The sequence below is a fragment of the Dunckerocampus dactyliophorus genome, chromosome 6 (genome assembly GCF_027744805.1).
Source record: "Dunckerocampus dactyliophorus isolate RoL2022-P2 chromosome 6, RoL_Ddac_1.1, whole genome shotgun sequence".
Taxonomy (NCBI): Eukaryota; Metazoa; Chordata; class Actinopteri; order Syngnathiformes; family Syngnathidae; genus Dunckerocampus; species Dunckerocampus dactyliophorus.
This window is the reverse complement of record NC_072824.1, coordinates 30,376,881-30,402,838: the sequence shown is the minus strand read 5'-3', so window position 1 is coordinate 30,402,838 and position 25,958 is coordinate 30,376,881. Positions and strand designations below refer to the sequence as shown.

The 25,958-nt window shown below is 41.8% G+C and overlaps 1 protein-coding gene across 3 annotated transcripts; it reads left to right on the top strand.

Moving 5' to 3' along the window:
* The first annotated feature begins 370 nt into the window (after positions 1 to 370).
* pcdh18a (protocadherin 18a) lies at positions 371 to 11,731 on the top strand. 3 transcript variants are annotated; one of them, XM_054779878.1, is made up of 5 exons: positions 371 to 3,211; positions 4,706 to 4,794; positions 5,327 to 5,499; positions 7,783 to 7,901; positions 10,191 to 10,638. In XM_054779878.1, exons 1-5 carry the CDS (start codon positions 752 to 754, stop codon positions 10,482 to 10,484), a joined length of 3,135 nt encoding a protein of 1,044 aa, XP_054635853.1. In that variant the 5' UTR covers positions 371 to 751; the 3' UTR covers positions 10,485 to 10,638. The 3 variants fall into 3 exon arrangements, with proteins under 3 accessions (XP_054635853.1, XP_054635851.1, XP_054635852.1); XM_054779876.1 differs by lacking the exon at positions 7,783 to 7,901 and having other exon boundaries at positions 372 to 3,211; positions 10,191 to 11,731; XM_054779877.1 differs by lacking the exon at positions 7,783 to 7,901 and having other exon boundaries at positions 372 to 3,211; positions 4,739 to 4,794; positions 10,191 to 11,730.
* Positions 11,732 to 25,958: the final 14,227 nt, after the last annotated feature.

Sequence of the window (25,958 nt, the reverse complement as noted above, 5' to 3'; positions counted from 1 at the left end):
TGACGTGACGTGACAGGAAGGAGGATAGTCTGCATATGTCGCTTGATATCGGTAATGAAGTGCTGGATAATAGCACGTCATTGGTAAGAAATCCAGCATCGAGCATCTGTATTGACATTATAATCTTATTCTTGTGTCTGGAATCTTTGGCCTGTATGTTGTTGTGATTACAATCATGGTTAACCAATTAATGGAAAACTCAAAGATATCGACAGATACACAGAGAGAATCTGAGCCTGGATTTACTGGATGATACCGACATTTGCAGTATCGCCCACCCCCAGTGAAAAGTGGGGAAAGTGAACCCCCGCGGGGCGGGTCCCCCCTCCCCCTTTCTCTCCCTCTTGCGCCTCCTTGGGCGGATTGTGTTGTTTAGCCAGCATTTGATTGAAGAATGGACGTGGAAACGGGGCTGGGCTGATGTAGAAGCAGTTGAGGGTCTACGTTGAATGCAGAGGAGTCTCAGACTGAGAGAGAGAGTGGAAGAGAGCAGACGCACGCAAAGAGGACAGAAAGAGAGAAAGAGAGAGAGAGAGAGGCGCAACACACTCCAGCACTGCCTGCTTTTACGCACACTGGATGTGCGCAACAGATCGGACTACTGGTAGAAGTCTTTTGTTTTTAATAAGTGCATCTCATCCAAAATTGCAACCTCTGAATATTTTTTGTCTCAAGAGGAGCAATGCAACGAGGAGCCTAAAGCTGGGATTGATATTTACTTTCGCCTTTTTGCGCCACCAAACGGACTAAAATGAAGATGCTCTCCCAAGTTTTCACCCTTCTGCTGCTGCCAGCACTCCACGTAACGGGTAAGACGCTGAAATATCAGATTTACGAGGAGCAGAAGGTGGGCACGGTGATAGCGCGTTTAAAAGATGATGTCGCGGATGTCCTGGCTAAACTTCCAAGCTCGGTGTCGCTGCGCTTCCGCGCCATGCAACGAGCGAGTTCATCCTTCCTCGCCGTGCGCGAACAGGACGGAGAAATCAGCATCCGGTCCAGAATCGACAGGGAGAAACTTTGCGAAAAGAATCTCAACTGCTCGATCCAATTCGACGTGCTGACGCTGCCCACCGAGCACCTGCAGCTGTTCCACGTCGAGGTGGAAGTGCTTGACATCAACGACAACGCGCCGCAGTTTGCCCGCGCGGTCATCCCCATTGAGATCTCCGAGAGCGCGTCCGTGGGTGCGCGCATTCCCTTAGACAGCGCCACGGACCCGGACGTGGGCGAGAACTCCTTGTACAGCTACGCTTCTGAGCCGAACCCATTCTTTAAGATTGACATCCAGTCCAGAAGTGACGGGGCTAAATATGCTGAGTTGGTGGTTTTAAGAGAGCTGGACCGGGAGGTGCGCTCCACTTATGAACTTCAATACACGGCCTTTGACAGGGGCGTGCCATCCCGTACTGGAACCACCCTGCTTAAAATCCACGTTGCAGACTCAAACGACAACAGCCCGGTTTTTGACAAGTCCTCATATGTTATAAATCTTCCAGAAAATACACCTGTTGGAACGCTGCTCATCGACTTAAACGCCACTGATGCAGATGACGGCACCAACGCTAAAATAGTCTACTCATTCAGCAGTCACGTGTCCCCCAAAATCATGGAGACATTCAAAATTAACCCCGACAGCGGTCACCTGACTCTCATCTCTCGCGTGGACTATGAGACCACCGACTCCTATGACATTGACGTGCAAGCGCAGGACATGGGTCCAAACTCCATGCCGACACACTGCAAGATCTTGGTCAAGGTGGTGGATGTGAATGACAACAAGCCAGACATCAGCATCAACATCATGTCCTCGCAGGGCAACGGGGACGCAGCTTATATATCAGAGGCGGCCCCCCTGGATACCTTTGTAGCTTTGGTGAGGGTGGAGGACTTGGACTCAGGTTTGAACGGAGATGTGGATTGCAAGCTTCACGGCCAGGGTTATTTTAAGCTGCAGAAGACGTATGAAAACAACTACATGATTCTAACAAATGTGTCTCTAGACCGGGAGAAGAGGTCTGAGTTCAGCCTAACGGTGGTGGCAGAGGACAGAGGGACTCCCAGCCTCTCCACGGTCAAGCACTTCACTGTGCACGTCACTGATGAAAACGACAACCCACCACGCTTTGAGAAGGGCCAATATGAGATCTTTAAATCAGAAAACAATGCCCCGGGAGCATATCTGACATCCATCATGGCCACAGACCCTGACCTGGATGTTAATGGACAGGTGATCTACTCCATCCTGGAGAACTCCATTCACGGGAGCTCCATCTCCACCTACGTCACCATCGATCCCTCCAATGGCGCCATTTACGCCCTGCGTACGTTTGACAGAGAAGATGTTAGTCGCATTTCCTTTGTTGTGCAAGCCAAAGATGCTGGAAAGCCACCACTGGTCAGTAATGCCACCATTATTCTGAACATTCTGGATGAGAACGACAACCCTCCAGTCATTGTGGTCCCCCAGCTGTGGAACTTCAGTGCTGATGTACCTGCGTCAAAGTTCACCGAAGCCGGGCATCTCGTGACGACAGTCAGGGCAACTGACCGCGACACAGGAGTCAATTCGGAGCTGATTTGCTCCATCGTCAGTGGTAATGAAGAGGGCTTCTTCATGATTGACCCAAGAACTTGTGAAATCCATGCCAACGCCAGTCTGGAGAACTTCCCGCATGAGCATGTTGAGCTTCTGGTTGTGGTCAGAGATCAGGGAAGTGAGAGCCTCAGTGCCAAAGCAGTTCTGAGGGTCAACCTCTATGAGAACATGGAGAACCACGTCCAGGTGATGGATCAGGGAGAGTCTGCCATTGATGCATCGCTGATCATCATCATCTCTCTGGGGGCCATCTGTGCCGTGCTGCTGGTCATCATGGTGATGTTTGCTGCTCGCTGCAACAGAGAGAAGAAGGAGACAAGGCAGTCTTACAACTGCCGAGTGGCTGAGTCCACCCACCAGCACCACCCCAGGAAGCCCTCACGGCAGATCCACAAAGGGGACATCACCCTGGTTCCGACTGTGAATGGCACCCTGCCCATCAGAGCCCATCACCGCTCGCCTTCAGCTACACCCCCCATGGAGCGAGCCCAGATGGGGAGCAGGCAGAATCACCACAGTCGCCAATCCCTCAACAGCCTGGTGACCATCTCATCCAATCACATTCCAGAGAGCTTTGCCCTGGAGCTGGCACACACAACTCCACAGGTGGAGGTGAGCACACACACACGCACACACACACACACACACACGCACACACACACACACGCACATGCACACAAACCTCTTGTCAGTGTATCTCATGCCCTTGTAGTTGTAAACTAACTATCACCAAGTTGATGATTAGAGATGTGTCTTGGTCTTTACTTTGTTTGTACCTTGTCCTTGTGGGGGTGTCCAAAGTGCGGCCCGGGGGCCATTTGTGGCTTTTCCAAAAAAGCAATTGAAGTAGTAACGTAATTACTCCTTTGTATATGTAATTAGTTATCATGGAAAGCAATGATTGAGTTATATTTTTGAAAAATGTTAAAATATGTGAAAGAATCGGGATTTCGTTTTGTGGCGGTGTTGAGAGATGTTTAATGTGTTGAAGTGCTCACAATGTAGAGACGCTTTGCTGTGGTATATAACGTACACTTCACATGTACGCTCTTGTCTTTTACATCAGTGACGTCGAAGTAATGCGGTTCTTATCGTTCACTTCAAAGAGCCCTTCAAAAGACTCGACTCCGCTGTTATTTTTAACGCCGTTACTCCCAAATCTAATCATTATTAGAAGATATATTATTGTATATTCCACAAATTTGCTTTGTCAGCTATAACCCAAAGCTAAAATGCGGATGTTTTGTTCAGATAGTTAAGTCATTTTTGACTTAACAATTATTTATCAACTAACAATTATTTTCTTTGTCGATTAATCTGTAGCTTGTTGTTTCGATTAATCGAGTAAATTGGTAGGCCTTGGACGGACCAAATCCATATGAACTAAACACAAACAGTTAGTGGTTTGGTCTGCAACATATCAAAAAAGAGGCAAAAATGTGGATAACTGATTCCCAAAGTCAAAGCTGATGCATGTGAATATCTTATTTTGCCTAAAACACAAAGACAACAGGTCTGCTTTCATGGATAACTCTGGAAATTAAAAAAAATATTCAGGTTTGAGATGCTAAAATCAGAAGATATTTACATTTTTCAATAAAAACAATTAATCAAATACCAAAATAGCTGTTGAATAATCAGAAGATTGATTAATCATTGATTCATAGATTAATTGTTGCAGCTGTAACATATTGACTTACATTGGATTGTTTTTAGCATCTTTAATGTACAAAATGTGTCAAAGTGGCCCCCGCTTCCTTCAATTTTTCTGTAAGGGCCCTAACTGGGAAACGTTTGGACACCCCTGATGTGTGATAACCATGGTTCCCTCTCAGTCATGTCGACATATTCATCTGGACTTGCCGTCCCACATCAGCTTCCCGTTTTTGTTTTTAACAACATCCATTTTGTCTCATCCACATTGAGCAGCCTCTCCATCATCCATTTTGTGTTTATTCATCCATTATTTTGTCTTCTGTCTTGTCTCTCTCTTTCTCTCTTTTCCCATCTGTTATTCCCCTTTTCCACCACCACCCTTTTCTTTTTTTTCCTATTATTTTTTGTTTATTTGCTTTATTTTGTTTGTTTTGTTATTTTTGGATACAGCAAGTCTCACAGCTTCTGTCCATGCTCCATCAGGGCCAGTACCAACCCAGACCCAGTTTCCGTGGCAACAAATACTCTCGCAGCTACAGGTAATTTACCCCCTATCCCTCAGTCCCGACACGCCACAAATATATATATATATATTTTTTAACCACTTTGTTGTCACTGAGGTACATGCTGTATGTGTGGAATGTTCAACAAGCTGTTGTAAAGTTTCTCAGTTGGTTTTGTTGTCCTCATATTCCAATTGTCATACACACCGACGCCATTCATGTTCAATTTTCATTTGTCCGAATGTCCCAACAATTTCCTGAGTCTTGCCAGAGATTACATTTTGAGTATGAATTCATCACTACTTTGCCCTACTTATCACAAAAATCAATTTATTGATGCCCGGCGGCTGTTGTCATAGATCTATTTATAAGACCTACTTGCATGGAGTTAAAATGGGACAAGCTTGTCTGGAGACAAACTCCAAATTCTTGCAGTTGTTTAAATTGATTAATTGGAATGATGTATTTATTCTTCCTTGACTACAGATATACATGTTGTGCCCGCCTGATTCCATTTGCATTATTGTCCATACTTTTAACTGGCTGTTCTTGTCATGGTTCCATGTAGGTATGCATTACAAGACATGGACAAGTTCAGCCTAAAGGACAGTGGGCGTGGGGACAGCGAGGCGGGGGACAGTGATTGTGAAATGGGAAGAGAGTCCCCCGTGGACAGGCTGCTGCTGGGAGAGGGCTTTTCTGACCTGATACATCTCGAAATGCACCACCGCCTTCATCCAGGTATGTTGATGTAAGCACTTATTATGATCCCCACAGTTTCCATCTTGTTTTTCGGTTTTTGCTTGTTTGTGTGTCCATTTGCCAAATTGTCTCGATTCTGCTGAGTCACACGCCCCAAACACCCTCACACAAAACTCACACTTCAGAACACAGTCACACCTCCCATTAATTTCATTGTGTGAAAGCGATGACGACATTGTTTTATCCACTTGACACTCCAGGATTTCACAGGCTTTTTTTGTGATAGTTGCGGCCTAAAATTACCCGAATTTGCAGCAGCTTTTCTTAAAAGAAGGTGGCAAAAGTCGAAAGGGTAATTTTTGGAGGCCTATTTTTTTGCATCACTGTGTAATTTTACAAAGGCATTTTTTAACTCCCATGCACAGACGCGTGCATGCGCACTAGGGGTGCAACGGTACATGTAACCTACGGCACGATCCGAACCTCAGCATTTGGGCTACGGTTTTTATCTGGTTTCGGTACAATCTTTGTGCATAAAGAGATCAACTTTTTCTCCCAAAATGTTCTTCTTTATTATTTTTTATTATTAAATTATTTTTTAAATGAAGCATGGAAATTAAATTGCAATAGACTGGTAGGTAATTTTCCAAAAAATATCGATATAGCATATACAAAAAATTAAGTATGGGGTAGGTGACACTTTCATGTGTACATTAAAGATGCTAAAATATATCCATGGTAGGTCAGTATATTGTACTATAAGTTATATAAGCTTTGTATTACAGGACACAAAGTAAATTAGTGTAATATCTAAGAATATATTTCATTAGAAAAAACAAAGCAAAAAATGACCACTGGGCCGCACTTTGGACATGCCTGGTCTTCAGTGTTTTTTTTTCAGGAAGGTTCAAATGCAACAGTAAGAGTTTGAGCATGGTGATAGTTGCAGAGTGCAGCACCGTTCTCATCTCTACTCAGCAATGACAGCACTCTACTTTCATCTTATGTACTCATCTTTGTCCATTTACAGAGTTGAAGTGTTCAAAAAGAGGTGCACCGCACCTAGATATGGATTTTCGCCGACACAGTAGCGCAGCTGTTGTTGCCTGTACTTACTTCAGTCATTGTCACTCGCTGCGGTTGTCGACACGGTCGGTATTGTGAGATTTGATGTTGTAGTGTGTGATTCAACTTGTTGTTCACCCACAGTTTTATTATCACAACATACAACACACCAAAGGATAAAACATAATAATGACTTTGCAGCGCACATCTTCATCACCCAAGTTATTATAAGGAAGTAAGTCTGCGTCAAAATGATGCCGCACACCAGTGCGGACCAGCCATCCGAGTCAAAGTTGTAAAGTTGGTGTGATTGGATCAAATTGCAAGAGTGTAAAAGAGTGGCTGATTGGAATGATTGCAACATTGAAAATTCCTGGAAGGACTGAAGAGAGATTAATTTTTTTGCCCAAATATTAGATCAGAGCTCAACAACTCAGAAATTAAACATTCAAAGAGATTCTCAGGGAATTGAATGGATTGCAACTGGACTATTCAGGTTGTCTTCAAAGACGTTTCACTTCTCATCCGAGCAGGCCTGATTAGTTCGTGCTTAAAGTCAATAGTAAGTAGTTCTTCTTGGTGTCTGTGGTCCAAGTCGCTTTGTGATCATTTACAAGCTCCTCCTGTGTGATTGGGGGCTGATCCCTCACTTTTCTCAGAATCATCCTTACCCCACCCGCTGAAATCTTGTATGGAGCTTCATAGCAAGGGTGTTTGACTGTAATCTTGTTTGCCAATATATTTTCAAATGATCGCGCCAACGAAACGTCTTCGTGATGGGACAGGACTGAATTGCGTGCTTCATGGGTGGTCTGCGGGGGTCAGAATTCTTGCTGGTTGGTAGGGAATCTATCCATCTTCTTCGCTTAACCAAGGTTGGGTCGCGGGTGCAGCAGCCTAAGCAGGGAAGCCCAGACTTCGGGCAGACTCTGCCTGACTACTTCGTCCAGATCCTCCTGGTGGATCCCGAGGCGTTACTATGGCAGTTGAAAGACATAGTCTCTCTGACCTGGGTGGCCTCCTACCGATCAAACGTGCCCTGAACCACATGCCGAAGCCACCTCAGTGCAGAGGAGCAGCGGTTGTATTCCAAGTTTCTCCCGGATGACAATGCTTCTCACCTTTACCCTACGGAGAAAACTCATTTCCACCACTTTTACCTGCGATCTTGTCCTTCCCGTCACTACCCAAAGCCCATGACCATAGGTGAGCGTATGAACATAGATCGACTGGTAAATGGAGAGCTTTGTCTTTCAGCTCAGCTCCCTGTTCACCACAACGGACCGATGCAGAGTCCGCATCACTGCAGACGCCGCACCAATCCGCCTGTCCATCTCGCATTCCATCCTTCCCTCACTCGTGAACAAGACCCCAAGGTACTTAAAGTCCTCCTTTTGGGGCATATTTATCATGGTCGGGAATCAATACAAATTAATTTATAACATTTATTTAATGTTTTCTTCTGGATTTTTGAAAAATGTACTTTCCATTAAAAAAAACGGACTGATCATATCAGAGGGTAAGCTTACTAAATCAGCAGAGGATAATCATTTTCCACTGAAATACTGGAATACTGTAACAATACCCATGATAGCCATAATAAATCAATAAAATCATTACTGAAATGTTTGTATAAAGCCACAGAATATGAAAATACAATATATCCTTCTTGCCAGAGGCAATAATAACAGCAAGTGAAGGAGCTGTCTTCCCCTCAGCCATGTTGGGCACATCCTGTCTGACAAATTTCAGTGCTATGGACAGGTCAGGCCTGAGCCAGCTAATAGTCGACACACCTGCCGACACAGCCATTCAGCATGCTGCAAACACAATCCCATTGTCCTCCGCCCATTCTTCCACACGGCCTCTATTTCCACGGTTGTTATCACACTGAGAGAGGTTACAGTGTGTGTGTGTCACCGTGTGTGCGTGTGTGTGTGTGTGTGTGTGTGCGCGCTTTATCTGCCCCCTATGAGTCGTGTCTGTAAAATCCTCCCCGGAGTGGAGATGAGTCGCCTGTCACTCATCGGTATGCGTCTCGGGGTGCTGTTTTTTTCCGTCATTTTCGTTCCTTTCTATTTTTTTCCCTTCCGTTGAGTGACAGTGTTGCACTTTCATGTCTGAACTGAGGAGAATTCACAGTAATTGCTTTTAGAATTATGTTATTCTCTCTCACTCGCTCACATACACACTCTCACTGTGTCCCGCTCTCAACCTCTGCAACCCAGAGAGCTCCGACACATGTCTTTTTTTTTTCTCTCGCCATGTAATGTATTCTCCTTATTAATTGTGATGTATAAAGGGAGGGGTTCTGGATAAGTCTTTCACAATCTGTTCTTTAAGGGGCTGAACTTGCTCCCCCTCCTCTGTATCTTTTATGCTAATATGTCAAAACAGAAACGCTGAGGGTTAGGATTATCTTGGCTTCTCTTTGTTGGATTTAATTTGTTTAGATTTTCTATTTAGATGGCCCGTTCATGATAGAAATGATAAAACCAGACGACCCTTGCCTCCCTTGAATATGGCAGAGACGTGTGTGAGATAACAAGAAGAGCAGTAATAGTTTTGAAGTCTCACGGTGCATGTATTCAGATTCCCATTTTTTGCTTTACGGGGCCTTCGGGAAGTGTTCATTTGGAGTTGCAATGCCCCTCCACAAGCCCAGGTAGTGTCCCTAAATGCGGTTCGAAAATGCGAGACACAGAAGACGAAAACAGTCCTGGACTAGCGATTGGGGCAAGGAGAATCCGAAACCCGGAGACTCTCTTCCATCCTTAAAGTCTCCTGCTTTTCAACAATTCGTAAACACACAATTACACGCGAACGAAAAGACGAAAGCAGTTTCATGGTTTGCATTTTGTTCGCTTACTGTACAGAAAATGATCCCAACCGTGACCTTGACATCGAGGTACGCACCGAACTGTGACAATAAAACGTGGTTGTTTTGTTATCTGCCCCAATGCCGATATTCACGTTGTAGCCTATAAATATTGTATACATATACGAGTATGTATACTATACTGCAACTGCAACATTTAATTGATGAATATCCATTTAATCAACAACTAATTTGACGGAAATGTGAATATTTTTAAATTTCCGTAGTCATCCATGAAAGCAGACCTACTGTCAAGATATTCATGCACATCAGCGTTGACTTTGGAAAACAGTGATGGACATCTTTGCCTCTTGCAGACCAAACCACTAACTGTTTGTGTTTGGTTCATATTGATTTGGTCTGTCTAACCGATTACTCGATTCATCAAAGCAAGCTTCAGATTCATCGACAAACAAAAGAATCGATGCTTTCAGCCCTACTTGTTAGTCTGAAGTGCCATTAGCCATTAGCAACACTTCCCACCTAGTTATTTCTTGTAATTGAACAGAAATTGTACATCAGTAATCCAACAGCGCCTTCTTTCCCCTGTTCATGCAAGGAAACATGACTTCCTGTGCAATTGTTGCGGTTTCTCTATACCTTATCCTCGTCGACTACCATCTCAGATTGATGATGGTTATTAAAGATGACAGCAAGCATCTGTGAAGGTTCTGATGTTTGCTTTGGTTCTGCAGTCAGTCCTTGTTTATTTGCTATTCCGCTTTTCCGTGTAATAAGTGGTTATTGTTGGATTTTCTCCTGATGTTTGTTCTTCTCGTTCCTCCAGCAATGCGACTGTGCACAGATGAATGTCGGGTTCTGGGACACTCTGACCAGTGTTGGATGCCCCCCCTGTCCTCGCCCACATCCTCTTCAGACTACCGCAACAACATGTACATCCCAGGAGAAGAGTCTTCCCAGCAGCCCCAAATCGATGATGACCAGTCCTCGGAGGAGTCGGAACGCCAAAAGTGTTTCTCCACTTTTGGCAAGGAGCCTGGAAGTGAGGAGGCGGGACCAATGGGAGGAAGTGAAGCATGTACGCCTGCAGGAGGGTCTGGCTCCCTTCTCACAGAGATGAACAGTGTGTTCCAGCGGCTCCTCCCCCCTAATATGGACTCTTACAGCGAGTGCACTGAAACAAGCCCACCCTCATCCTCGTCGACCGCCGAGAGAGGAAGCGGACGCAGCGGCAACAACGCTGTTGCTCAGGATAGCCGTCGAGGTTTGCTGCCAGGTGGGAAGGGCCCTGCTTACCCCCCAGGGGTGGCTGCATGGGCTGCCAATACCCATTATCTCAATCCAGGTAGCGGATCTGTTGGAAACAACCACGTTTCCCCCGCCCCTGCCTCATCCTCCACTTCCACTAATGGACAGCCGCCACACCTGAAATGGCTCCCTGCCATGGAGGAGATTCCGGAGAACTTTGAGGAAGATGAATTTGACGGTGTCTTCTATCAGAGCCACCAGGGTGGCAAACGCAGCGAGAGCCGCCAAGAGGCCGGCGTGGACGCTAGCGAGCTTGTGCATGAGATAAACAAACTGCTGCAGGACGTCAGGCAGAACTAGCAAAAGTGCAAAACTCGATCATGACTGCTTTGTGTAACGCTTGTCTTGTGTGTTTTACCAAATACCCTCTTGCTAATCTGAGAGACTTGAAAAGTAAAACAATGCACTGTCGTTGAGGTTTCTTATTGACCTCGTAACAAACTCTACAGACAGACAATTGTGGTTGAATTTGGGAAGAAAAATTCACCAATAAACTTTTTCTTTGTAATGTTTACAGAAGCCGGCGGGAGACGTCAACGTTTTGGTGATGTGATGTTTGATTTTACAGTGAAACAGTAAATGTACAGTGTCTGTAAGAAAAAAGACGCCTTCACTTGAATATTGTGCCATGTCCCCTGTTCCGTTCTCATGGAATGTAACTGTACAAATGTAGTTTTTTGTATTTTAAAAATACACTCTTTTGTATATTTATATGTGTCCATGTATGTTTGTACAGGAAAAGAAAAGAAACGTCTATTTTTGTATACCGTCACTGCATGGTCTTAATGTCCAGTGTGTGTCTCTTTGTTCTCTTTTGTATTTATTTTTTTTTGTATTGAATATTTGTGAGAATCATTTGAAATAATCACATTCCAGTACAGTTCCATGTTGGAGGATGGCTCGTATAGTGTCCTCATGACCAAGACAAATAAAGATAAATAAATATGAATGTGTTTTTTTTCTGAACAGTTATACTGGTATAGATTTTCTTTTATTACTTTGAGTAAACCAGTAATTTGAATACACTGAATAGTGTTTCTCTCACGTGGCTTCATTTAGCCACTCTGTCTCTTAGCAACCCCTACCGTCCAGCATCAGAACTGCACCACATTCACATGAACACATGTTTGACTCTATTCATGAAACATACATTTGCATATTAAATTATTCCTGCCTTTTTCTGTCTTTGTTTAAGAGTTGATCAAAGTTGATAAAATGAGTCAATAAATATGTGAGGGCGGCAGTGGCTCAAAAATGAAACTGCAACTAGTTGTTGGAGGGGAAAAAAAACAACCAAAAAAAAAAAAACAATTTTAAAAAGGATGGTAGATTAACGTACTACAGTGCAATTATATTTTAGTTTACAATATTCCTTCCATGTGTCTACCTTATGTAAAGCCACTGCCAGCTGTAATGTAAACAAGCGACCATTAAAAACATGCAGCCTGTGAAGCAGTGCGGTTGAATAGCATACAAATTGGCGCTGTCAAATTATTATACATTTTTAATCAAATTAATCAGACATGAATAATTATGATACGTATAACCACCATTTGCAACTATGTTTGAAATATGCTCGTTGTCACTGTGACTGTTTTTATGAACACAAAGATGAATGACAAGACACAATTATAAATATTTGGACATTGAAAATCTAGTTACAGTACTTGCAATCTCTTTAATAGTCGCATAATAGCAATTTAATGGCTTTGTTTTGAAAAATGAGTGATTGCGTTCAAGTACACCACGTGATTTTAGCACATGCTTTGAGTGAATTTTCTGGGATTTCCGAGCACACTGAAATGCTGATAACAATAACCACTAATACATCCTTTTTGTATTTCTGTTTATTTAAAGCACAAATGTACGCACGGTAAACTGTTGTTGTGATTTTCGGAGTTCGGAGTGTCCCTGAATGCAACCTCAATAACGAGTAAGTGTTCCTGTGACGAATGGAGTTGGAGATACACACACGGTGTTGGATTTGGTCAGAATAACGTTTAAAAACACCTCCTGGTAGGTCAAATGGACATCAGCCCGACTTTGAAGACCTGGGGAGACAAGATAGTAGAAGCTAAAACGCAGTAAGTTGCTAAGCTATGCAATGAGACAGTGTTAATATGAGCAATTGTGCCGTGATTGACATGCCTGGTAGGATAGCTTCCAGCTGAACAGGATAATCAAAAGGAAAATAAATACATGAATGAATGGGTTATGCGATGACATTTAAATGAAATAGATAACCTTTATAGTTGCAAAATTATTAATTCTTTAAAAAAAAAGATGACAAGAACACTTTTATCGGAAAATGTGCTGAAAGTCTGTGCCAATGCGTGCAACAAAAGATGAATACATATTAAAACATCAACTACAAAAATATACAGTAATATTATATATAAGAATTAAGTATGCTAGTTATATATAATATATATGACATATATTATTGTAATAAATATTGATCTATTTAAATAAAAGTGGCCTCGTGATAGCTTGATGTTTCTACATATGGCGCTGAAGTGATTGCACTTTACATAACTTTACATTCACCCAATTGACTAAAGTTTCACAAACAGCGAACACTATGAGAAAAAAACCCCGCTTCATCGTAGCCTGGCGTTAACTGTGGCCGTTTGCAGATATGTAATTAAAGTCAAACGTATTACGCAACATTGCTCATTTATGACTAACTTGCCAATCGTCCGCCATCGATGGCTCATGCCCGTCTGGTGCTAATCTTGCGTAAACGTCAATAAGTCACACTGCCATCTGTATCCGTTGCAGTCGTGTTGTGTGCTTGTGTGTTTGCCTTGCTGCCATCCTTTGCAGCCGCGCTGTGCGTTCTCGATTGTGCATGGCATTGAGCTTACCGTGCAATTCCGTGTATTCAGTGACAGTTACATTTTTTATACAAATTTGCAGATTTTTGTTAAAAAAAAAAATCCTTTTTTTTTCTCCAAAAATAACCTAAAATTCCCCAAACAGAATTAAACGGCACTTCAACGGTGGTTATCAACTTACTTTGTCAAGTCCGGTTCTCGGCATTGTGCTCGGTCGATAATTGTGCTACAAATCATCGTCGATATTTGATATCATTGGCAACATTTTTTAGACCATTTTTTTCATTCATTGTCATCAGAGGTGTAATTCACATTTTAACCCCTAGATGGTACTGAAGTATAGTGTATGGCAGGGGTCACCAACGTGTTGCCTGCGGGCACCAGGCAGCCCCCCACGACCACATGAGGTGCCCGCAAGCCTGCTTTTCATTCAGGTTTTCAGTTAATAATGAAAGAACAGTAGAAAGAAATGCATTCTGAAATACAAAATGTGAGTTGTGGACACCAGCATTTTGTTAATGTTCTAGAAAAACAAGCATATTCGCTTTGCAAATGTTGATCCGGAATAAAAGGAGAACGTCAACATCAAGCCAGCAGGAGGATCTGAAGCCGTGTGTCAAAACAAGATACTTTATAGCCGTATAGCTTACGCGCAATCTTTCACTGCTCGTGGTCCTGAAGCATAACCCTGCAAAATTTCATGAGCAAGAGCCTACTCACATACACACACACACACACACACAGAGAATAAAATATTGACTTGCAATTAAAAGAGGCAAAATTCAACAACTGAGGCTAAATGATACAATTAACCTCAAGGGACAAGTTGAACAAAGGTCAAGGTTACAATTTGCACACACAACATTCCTTAGCGTACAGTGTGCACGACAGGCTGATTGAGTATATGTGCACACACACACACACACACACACACTCAATAATGAACACATTTGTATTCATCATTAAAACCACCAAGCCTCAATAATCAGCATTTGTTGTGTTACCGTTGTTAGATGTTCGCCTCACGTTAGCAACTGTGCTTGGTCATGATGCCTAATCATTCATTTTCCCGGCTCACATATTGACAGTGCAGCGGATCCGCACACACTTACCCAACAGGAACAGCATGTTTGTTTTTTTTTGATAATAGGATCAACCTGCAAGTCTGAGCCCATGGTCCTCGCCCGGAAAAGGATGGGGTGCCGTCTGTAGGTCGGGGATGAGATCCTTCCCCAAGTGGAGGAGTTTAGGTACCTCGAGGTCTTGTTCACGAGTGAGGGAAGGATGGAACGCACGAATTGGTGCGCTGTCTGCAGCGATGCGGAATCCACATCGGTCCGTTGTGGTGAAGAGGGAGCTGAGCCGAAAGGCGAAGCTCTCAATTTACCAGTCGATCTACGTTCCTACCCTCACCTATGGTCATGACCTTTGGGTAGTGACCGAAAGGACAAGATCGCGGGCACAAGTGGCTGAAATTTGTTTTGTCTGTCGGGTGGCTGGGGCTCTTCCTTAGAGATAAGGCGAGAAGTACTGTCATCCAGGAGAAACTCGGAGGAGAACCACTGTTCCTCCACATTGAGAAGAGCCAGATGAGGTTGCTTAGGCACCTGGTCAGGATGCCTCCTGGACGCCTCCCTGGGGAGGTTCGTCCGACCGATAGGAGGCCTCAGGGAAGACTCAGGACACGATGGAGAGACTATGTCTCTCAACTGGCCAGGTAATGCCTCGGGATCCCCTGGGAGGAGCTGGACGAAGTGGCCGGGGAGGGGGAAGTCTGGGCTTCCCTGCTTAGGCTGCTGCCCCGTGACCCGACCTCAGATTGGCGGTAGAAAATGGATGGATGGAGAATCAACTGTATTTATTCTTTTCTTTTTTTCAAAGCAAATTCAGTATTCAGCATGAGAAAGATTTAGTATGAAATTAGCATTTTAAACAGTGTACAGGTATACTGAAAAACAAGCAAAGGCACACCTAAAAATGACCCACCAAAGACATGATGGATGATCTTTAGCAACAAGAATTGTATTTGGTATTGGGTAATGGAGTGTGTAATAAAGAACAAAGAAATATTTGGTCGTGCTGATTTATCACCACAGACATAATTAATTGTACACAAAAACAGCAGTGACATTGATATGATGTTGAAATATAACAGCCACCTTATCATTGTCACAGCAAATTCTCTGTTAAATGATTTGTCAGCCTCGGTCCCATTTGTTTTTAGCTTGTGCACACTGAGACAAGTGTTTTCCTCCATCTTCATGCATCAAAGTATCTCAGGTTCACAGCTGACAATCATGCAGCCAGGTGTGGATGCAGGTGTGACTGCTGGGGTGATTGACTGGCGACCAGGCCGGGTTGTGGTCTGACCTTTTGCCCGCCGGTTGGATATTTTTAGTAGTCAGCTGTGTTTCACTAATCACGCGGTAATAAAGAAGAAAAAAACTGCACACATTCTCACATAAATCTAGACAGGAAATGAAAAAGGTGAAGGCCTCTGTGACGCAGGCTTATCGGACATCCCGACTGCTCTGGGGAAGTCAAGTGCAAGACTCTTGGGAACGGGATATTGGCAAGGCTGACATGCAGTAACCCAACATGTTCATTTTTTGCAAGGCTCGTTGTATACAATGTATTACTCTACATTTCCAGGATTGATTCATGTTCTGATCATGTTGTACAGCATCTCGGCCAAATAATGTAAAGCAGAAGTGTCCAAAGTGAAGCTCGGGGGCCATTTGCAGCCCATGGCTGTTTCTATAATTGGCACATTATAAAAATATAATTTAGCAAGAAAACGTTGAAAAAAAACAACAACAACAACAGGAAAAAGCAGAAAAATCAGTAATTTTACAGGAATGAAGTCAAAATATTAAGAGAAAAAAAGTTCAAATCTAAAAAGAAAAAGTCCTTATTTTACAAAAATAACCTTTGTAAGATTATGAAGAAAAATAACGTCATTTTAGTAGCATAAACGTCAAATATTAAAGAAAAAAATGTTTTTTTAAGTCGTACTATTATGAGAAACAAACAAAAAAACAATAATGTTGGAATTTTGGGGAAACTTGATTGCGAAAAATGTTATAATTTTACGAGAATGAAGTCAAATATTATGGGAATAGAGTCAGAGAAAATGAAATCCATCCATCCATCCATTTTCTATACCGCTTTTCCTCATTAGGGTCGCGGGGGCCTGCTGGAGCCCATCCCAGCCGACTTGGGGCGACATGCGGCGTACACCCTGGACTGGTCGCCAGCCAATCGCAGGGCACATAGAAAGTTGAAATAGTTGCAAAATTTGAAACAAATACAGCAGCAGAAATAAGAAAAAACAGATGTTATTTTTGAGAATAAATACAAAATATTAAGAGAAAAAAGGCAATTCTAAGAAGAAAACAAGTTGTAATTTTCCGAGAATAAACTCATAATATTATGAGGAAAAATAAAGTCATTTTAGTCACACTGAGTTGAAACATTAAAGAAAAAGTATGTTATTTTTTTCAAGTATTATGAGAAACAAAAAAATATATATATAAAAAAAGAGAGAATAAAAAAAGTCTTAGTGTAGGAATAACGTCAAAATATTGTGCGAATAAAGCCATCGTAATATGTCAGAACATTTTGTAGAAAAAAGTGGAAATCGTGAAATGCAAAAAAAAAAAAAAATAGAAAAACGCAAAATTGGAAAAATATAACTTTTTTAAAACACCGTTGGTCTCATGCAGTGTCTTAACAACATGACAAGACGCGTTCCTTGTTGTACGCTAACCGGAGAATGCACGCCAACCGAGGCTAAATTGTGACGGAAATTGTTGACGTTAACCAAAAAACATGTTAACCGGGGCGGACGCTTAACCGGGGTGCCACTGTGTTTAAGGACAAAACTTGTGTTATCGGTGACGGAGCTGACTCCTGTTTCCATGTATTAGCAAGCTGCTAAAAAGGCCGTTTTGCGATTTAAAAGTGCATTAAGGATAAAGCTAGACTCACATAGTGTATTAACAACACTATCACTGCGAGTGACAAACTCATCGTCTCATCACGTTTGCTTACTAAAGGCAAAACATGACATATAACAGATCTTTTTTTCTCATTTTTAAATAATGTTAGTGTAAAAAAATGGGAAATCATCCAATAACCCGAAAGCAACAAAACCGCTGGATGTTGATAGCCTTGTGAGCTTCCACACTATCCATCCTACGCTATGAATTAATTTGTCAAGGGATGTTGCTGTTACATTAATGTTGCACGTTGTTCATGAATGTAGCATGACAAACAAGACGATTGTCAGAAGCACAGCCTTTACAGAGACAACCTGGTCACAGTCATTCAGCAATCTTTCATTATGTTGGTTGTGGGTTGCATTGTGGTTGAGAAGTCATCATCAGAATGTAGTGAATCCAGTATCTCCACCACTGCCATCTCTAACCACAGTCAATGAACATATCAGTCCTAACTCAGATTCTTCTTGGGAAGACAAAGTATGTACTATACCTCGTAAGAGTGTGCAAGCTCACATAATGCTGAGATTCATGAGGGTGTTTTAATGCCATTAAAATGGATTTGTCCAGCAGATGGCACTGTGGGACTGATTTTCCCACATTGGGGAATTTGCTGGTACCATCAACTTCAATCCCGCTGAACCGGAGTGAGGGGGCACAGCAGTCCTGCCTTTACCACCGTGTCTGTAATTTCTGTGGCAACATTTCAGGACGGCGTGTGTGTGGCGATGAGGTTTGTAGGAGTGCCGGTGCATGTGTCTGCTGCCCGTCTCTGTGTGCTAGAGAGAGGTTGGGTGTGTTTGCAGTTTTGTTATCCTCGCATAGTTATCCTCATCCAGCTTGCCATTTAGAGTTGGACAGCAGCCAATGGCAGGATGCGCCATCTCAGTGCCACTCTTTCTCTCGCTCTCGCTCCCGCCTTCTCTCACTTTCTCTTTGGACAATTGGATTAGTGCAGAGTGATAGAGACTAAAGCCAGAATCTCACTCCCTCAGCCAGTTTCTTGTCCCCGTGCCATGCATTATAGAGTCACACAGACAGGAACGCACACACCAGGCACAGCACTGCTGCCACTGCATCCAGAGGCTGAGCTAGCTACAGTAGTTTGATATCCAGATGGCTTAATTACTGCATGCATACACAAAGTCACACTGGTGTCAGTGTGCATGTTGGAAATTGAAGGAAACTGTTTTGTTGAGGGCATTGACGTATGCACTACTCTGGTCTTTTTCTTCCTGGTTCTTTGGAACACGTTGCTATCGGAGAAGTAGTCGATGGCCATAACATTTAAAAGGTTTTCAAATTCTATAAAAAAAAATAAGAGTAATACATTTGGTTATATACAGTGGTGTGAAAAAGTGTTTGCCCCCTTCCTTATTTCTTTCTTTTTTTTGCATGTTTGTCACACTTAAATGTTTCAGATCGTCAAACAAAATTAAATATAGTCAATGACAACACAAATGAACACAAAATTCAGTTTGTAAATGGAACTTTTATTATCACGGGCAAAAAAAAAATATCCAAACCTACATGGCCGTGTGAAGAAGTGATTGCCCCCTTTTTGCTCCCCCCCAGAAAGAAAGTGATTGAGATCTATCAGTGTGGAAAAGGTAATAAAGCCATTTCTAAAGCTTTGGGACTCCAACCAAACAGAGTGAGAGCCATTATCCACAAATGGGAAACACGGAACAGTGGTGAACCTTCCCCAAGAGTGGCCGGCCAACCAAAACGACCCCAAAAGCGCAGCGACGACTCATCCAAGAGGTCACAAAAGACCCCGCAACAAGATCCAAAGAACTGCAGGTCTCACTTGCCTCAGTTAAGGTCAGTGTTCATGACTCCACCATAAGAAAGACACTGGGCAAATCGGCCCGCATGGCAGAGTTCCAAGACCAAAACCACTGCTGAACAAATACAACATTAAGGCGTCTCAATTTTGCCAGAAAACATCTTGATGATCCCCAAGACCTTTAGGAAAATACTCAAGGTACTGTATGTGTCCCATTACATTACATTACATAAACGTAACACCACATTTCAGAAAAAGAACATCATACCAACAGTAAAATATGGTGGTGGTAGTGTGATGGTCTGGGACTGTTTTGCTGTTTCAGGACCTGGAAGGCTTGCTGTGATAAATGGAACCATGAATTCCGTTGTCTACCAAAAAATCCTGAAGGAGAATGTCCGACCATCTGTTTGTGACCTCAAGCTAAAACCAACTTGGGTTCTGCAGCATGACAATGATCCAAAACACACCAGCAAGTCCACCTCTGAATGGCTGAAGACTTTGGAGTGGCCTAGTCAAAGTCCTGACCTGAATCCTATTGAGATGCTGTGGCATGACCTTAAAAAGGCGCTTCATGCTGGAAAACCCTCCAATGTGGCTGAATGACAACAATTCTGCAAAGATGAGTGGGCCAGAATTCCTCCCCAGTGCTGTAAGAGACTCATTGCAAGTTATCACAAACACTTGATTGCAGTTGTTGCAGCAAAGGGTGGCCCTAAGTTGTTTAGGGGGCCATCACTTTTTCACACAGGGCCATGTAATTTTAAAAACGGCATTTTGTGTTCAGCTGTGTTGTCATTGACTAATATTTAAATTTGTTTGATGATCAGAAACATTTAGGTGTGACAAACAAGCCAAAAAATAAGAAATCAGGAATGGGGCAAACACTTTTTCACACCACTGGAGCAGTTGCCGCACCCCTCTAGAAAGTGAAAGTTAAGCTTGTGTGAGAGAGCGAGAGGCATGCATCTTAGCCACATGCACGCAACTGTTATGATTGCACAATGTTAATAATTTATGGAGGTTTGTGCACGAGCACAAATTGAAGCACAGTATGACAGTAAAACATTTACACCTTTTTCATGTCACTGTCCAATACAAAGTATTTTGCTGGGAGGTTTTGTCGCATCATTTGACAGAACTTGCGTATGTCTGCGTTTTCAAGAATCCATTCCAAATGAATGAAAGACTTGTTTTCTTTCATTAGGCTTTTGTTTAGGGTGATTGATAATTGAGTAAAGAATAGTATGCGGCTCACACACGTAAGGGGTGGAAGAGGAAGATAAGGTAAAAAGGAGAATGCATGGGGTGGGGGGGTAGCAAAAGCTATTGAGGAAAGGATACAGATGAGGAGAAAGGTGCAGCAACTGCAAGTGTTATTTCCCTGATGACCTGTCTTCCCTCTTGTGACCTACTTCCACTATGGGTTACGTCAGATCCCATCCACTCAGTAATTCATCTCCCTTTAGAGTATATGCCCGTGTGTGGGATTGTTTTGCTTTGTGTGTGTGAAAGGAGAAAGGGACGTGCTATTTCTTACGATGCTGTGTACTTTAAAACGACTTTTGTCTTGCTGCATTCATACATGGTACGTGCGGAATACCAGAGATCATTTATCCAACCCTCAGATTCATTCTGCATTCTTTTTTGAGTAACCTTGGGCACATTCATATTGCCAATATTAAAATAACTTCAATACAATGAATGTCTTGCTTGTTTAAAGGTTCTGCTTGGTAGCAGGTGACCGATCCTCTTTTTCTAAGTGTAAAACAGGGGTGTCCAAACTTTTTCCACTGAGTCACATACTGAAAATTGAAAGAATAAAAGGGCCGCTTTTATATTTTATAAATATGCAGAGAAGAAGAAGTTATATATATTTTAGGAAACAAACTGCATCTCTACTGTGATATCAGTGAAAAAGCGTATTATGTGAATTTCAGTTTTTTCTCCTTATTACTGTTGTTTTTTTTAATTTATTTTTTCAAATATTTCAACTAAGGATGTCCCGATCCACATTTTTTTGCTTCCGATTTTTTTTTTTTTTTGATAGTCTTGCCGATTTGATCCGATCGAAATGTATTTTGTAATAATACATTTTTGTTACAAACATGAATTTGTGGAATTGAATATGGTTATGAAAATAGCTCTTCAGAGTATTAAAAAAATAATGCAACCAACGTATTGCTGAATTTACTTTTTTATTACACAGCTTGACCAACAATATTGTTTCGCGTTTGTAACAAACCTCTTTGAGTCAGGTCTACGTTTATATATATTTTCTATGTTTGACATGGATATAGCTCAATTTGTGGTGTGATTTAGGATATATGACTTTATTTTTTAACAAACTCTCTTTAACGCAATAGTAATGTATTGACAGGCTCTAGTATAAACAGCACTTCCTCTGCGAGCTCCCCGCAACATGACACAGCAGTCCGGGCACAGTGAGGGGGAACTATGTATTTATGCTGATGTATTTATGTAGATAAAGTAAACATATACAACAAGTAGGGCATAAATTTCAAGTAAATTTACCGGATGAAATAGTGCCACCACAGGCTGTTGCAAAACAGAAAGCAAATCAAAGTATACATAATTAACCAAACAAATGGTAAACAAGAAAAAAATGGAAAATGTAATTATAAACCTGGGGTTTTCCAACAAGATTCAGAGCATGAATTGGACGAGATAGTTCTACGGCTTGTTTCGTCTGAGGTTGACGATAAAGAAAGCTACATTGTGAAATACGCCATGCCTTGTTTGAACCCACTCGTATACAAAATACCACAGAATGGAAGTTGGTCTAACTGAAGTTCTCAGGTTTTGGACGGGTGTGCTACTACAGATGTGCACGTCTGATGACGCTCACAGAGGTCCAAGGGATGCTCAGGTCATTTGTATGTATGCTCAGACGCTTGAAAAATTAGAGGGAACATTGCTCATGGCCCCTGCCAGATGGCAAAAACCTGCTGTTTCAAACTTTTGCAACTAAATATTAATATTTTTTCTTTGGGAAAAATAATACTTTTACTACACTGCCAGATATGTTATAATCCAATGTGTTTTTTTATGTAACTTGTTCAACTTCATGATCAGCAGCTTGTAAGGTTGATACAAGTAACATTAAACTTGCAGAGACGATGATCTTTACTCTTGGGTGCAATTTTACAGTAATAGAAAATGTAAAATATGTTTTCACCAGTAGGGGGCACCATTCGATGTGTCAATTGTTTTAGTCAGACTAAAAAATGGAGGCATTTGAATCACTGGAAAGTAAAAAAGCAGTCCGAATGCTGAAATGCATAAATTAGTTGAATGATCGCTGATCGAATCAGCAACCATCAGGTTATCGCCCTGTAGAATAAGCAGAATGTTACAGTAATGGAAATTGTAACATGATTTTCCGCCAGTAGGGGGCGCAAAAATTATGGGAAAAAGTTATTTTTGATAGCCGACGTGTCCCTTTTGACGTTGGATTGGTGTGAGAATTGTGGGAGCAGTTAGCGGACAAAAAATAAGGCAGAATAACAATAAGTCGAGGAATAAATAGATGAAAGATGTCGAATTTTATATTTGTGAATGCTTCTCAGCTTTCAATAAACGAGCATCCAGCAGTGACAGATATTATATGTTTGTCTGTCATACTTCATGAATTGCTGGTGACACCTGCCTGAATGATGTCAATAGCTTATTACACCAAAGCGGAAATGAAATTTCCGCGTTCACGTCCTCTCTCCAAGTATGAGTCTTTATGTTATGGAAAACAAACGTCTTGATTACAAAATCGTTATTCATGTCGTAATATCACATAGAAATCGGAAACAAATCGGAAACAACTTTGGACCGAGGTCGATTGTTTGCTGCAATCTTTACTGTGAAAGATGACGGTTTTGTTTTTCTCTTTTTCTCTTTGTAATCCCTGTCTTACTCACTGCTGTCAGAGATGTTCCCTAAAAATATGTCAGAAAGCGAGGGATGAAATGAAGAGGTGGTAATGGTGGCAGGTGTTATATTTGAAGTGTGAGTGTGTGCTTGTCACGGGGATACAGGTGCTCGAGCTGTGTCAGGAGAAAACAGCAGTCTCAATCTAGGATGGTCTGATTGGCCAATTAGGGACTGTTTCCATGCCATACACAGCAGTCAATTTGCCTTCTTTTTCACTGTCTCTCACACTCGCTCTTTTGCTCTTATCGTTAAGTGTCTCCATCTTTACTGCGATCCCATCTGTCTCTTCCAGTATCTCGTCCCCTTTTTCTTCCTCCCCTTCAATTTGTTGTCACTCCTCACTTCCCTGCAGCCTTGTTTCACCCTTCCCCCCGAACCTTTAACCCCAGCTTGCCACAGTCTCAGGAGGTGTTTGCTATTTTTAACCGAAAGTTGTTTTGGGCTGTTTGTTTAAATGCATATATTTGCATATATGTTGTATACATTTGGAAATGAGACTCAGAGCCATGATAATTATTACAGATGCTCGATACTGTCCAGCATTTCATTGCAGATACCGATATCAACCGATACGGGCCCCAGTTCTTTCCTCAAACTTGGCAACGTGAGGTGACATGATGTCTCTTTTACCGTGACGCCACTGGATGTATTTCATAAATAAACATGATTTGTGCAAAATAAGACAAATACTGCAATGTTCATGATCAATAGTCAACTACTGTAACAACAGCAGTGGTACAGTTTGGAAAGCTGCACATTTCTATGTGGCACAAACATCCATAAAAGAACAAAGTAAAGTATAAAGTATGAAACTCCGGACTAATACAGTCAAGGAAATGATTAACTGGTTCTAGCCGACCCGACCGTGATAAGTGAAATTCCAAAGTAGAATTCCTCATTCATAAATCAAATCCTTTAGTAGTTAGAGCATAGAAAACCTAAACACGGTTTTTAACATTATTGGAGCCCCCTAGGCAATAAATAACACCCCTATAGTTTACACTCGTTTTACCCAATGTACTGTAGTTGACATAATAAGAAAAAATAAGAGATTAATAAGACATAAATAAGACATAATACGGACTTACACGTTATTAGGCGAGTTCCTTGTCGTTTTTTTTACTTCCTGGTGTGGACAGTACAGTAATGCCTCACCATGTCACGCTTCAACTTTTGCGACTGCACTATATCACGGTTTTTCAAAGAGATATTAATTAATCAGTTATGTGTTTCATGGTTGAATACAGCCTATTATTAGTTCAAAATATGCATATTTAAGCAAATTGTATACATTGATTTTTCCACATTAATCATTTGAAGCACTAAATGAACTAAAATGCAAATACAAGTCATTCAAAGACACATTCAAAACCGTTGTAATGATATGTACTATTCTACACTGGTCGCTGGGTGTCAGCAATGTTACACTGATGAGGCGATAGCCATGTTTAGTCATGTGTCGGTGAAAATTGCATGTGAACGTTGCAGTCCGAAAGTCTCCAAAAGTCAACAGTAGGTGATGTGGAATCGTAACTCGTCCATTGTGTTCACTAAAGACCACACATTAGCAAGAAAAATGCTTGGTAAGGAGAGTCTGCGCAGTGTGCTAGCCTGGTGTTAGCTCGTATTTCTCCGTGCCTTCCTTGCCTTGTTTACATTCTCTATGCCACTGATAAGCACTCCTGGCTAGCTGGGTGGTGTGTGTAGACTCGGTACTATGGAGCTCTCAGAATCAGAGCTCGTAATATGTATGTAATATATATATACAGTATGTATATACAGATATATATGTACATATGTATACATACTGTATGAATATATGTTTTTAGTGGCAATGTTTTTAGTCATGATCTTCGACTCGTCTCTCAGAGCTCCATAGTACTGAGTCTTCACACATACATTTACATTTGTATCTTCACTGTTGGATCTTCTAAGTTCTAAGTGGAGCTTCAAAATGCAAAAACAAGATTTTGAGTAAGCAATTTATCGCAAACAAGTATTAAAGTGAAATAGGCTGTTCATCAGCTGATCAAATGTTTAAAACCATAACTCAAAAAACTCTGAAGGTCCCCTAAAATAGAAATAACATTTTCAAAAAAGGACCCAGTAATGCGTAGCTGCGCCATTCTTGTTAATCACCTAAAAATGCTTCATGGAGGACATACACTGTCTGGAACTGATGTCCATTGTTGTAAACTTCTCTTGCCATCCATCCCACCGCCGTTTGACGCCCCTGCACAACCTGAAGCTCCATTGTTTCACTGAAGGACCATGATGGCGCCCCTCCACTGCACCCTGTGGAAAACATCTAAGGTGAGATCTCCTTGTCATGCCAGTAACGTTGGAAGTCAGCAGGACCGTAAAGGTTCCATTTTTTTCTCAGAGAATAAAGCTTTCTTCTACCTTTCGATGTCCCATGTTTGGTGCTTTAGTGCAAATTCCAAATGGGCAGTTTTGAAACTGAATGCACATTAAGCAAAGAGATTGGCTTTGAAAGTCTGTGGTCTTAAATTTTGATTGGCTGATGGACAGCCTATTTCAATGTAATGCTTGTTTGCAATAAACTGCTACATCAGATTTTTTTGTCCCATTTCTTGTTTTTGCATTTTGAAGCCCTACTTAGAACCTCCTGAAGAGCCAACAGTGCAAAATGAAAATTCTTGCAAGTTTTCAACTGGTTTTAAAATTTTGATCAGGAGTTTATATCCACAGTA

What these genes read in the sequence shown, in the direction of transcription:
- pcdh18a (XM_054779876.1), top strand. Translation starts at nt 752, where the DNA reads ATGAAGATGCTCTCCCAAGTTTTCACCCTTCTGCTGCTGCCAGCACTC. An exon ending in AAATACTCTCGCAGCTACAG is followed by an intron (nt 4,795 to 5,326) that starts GTAATTTACCCC and finishes GGTTCCATGTAG; the next exon opens with GTATGCATTACAAGACATGG. An exon ending in GCACCACCGCCTTCATCCAG is followed by an intron (nt 5,500 to 10,190) that starts GTATGTTGATGT and finishes TCGTTCCTCCAG; the next exon opens with CAATGCGACTGTGCACAGAT.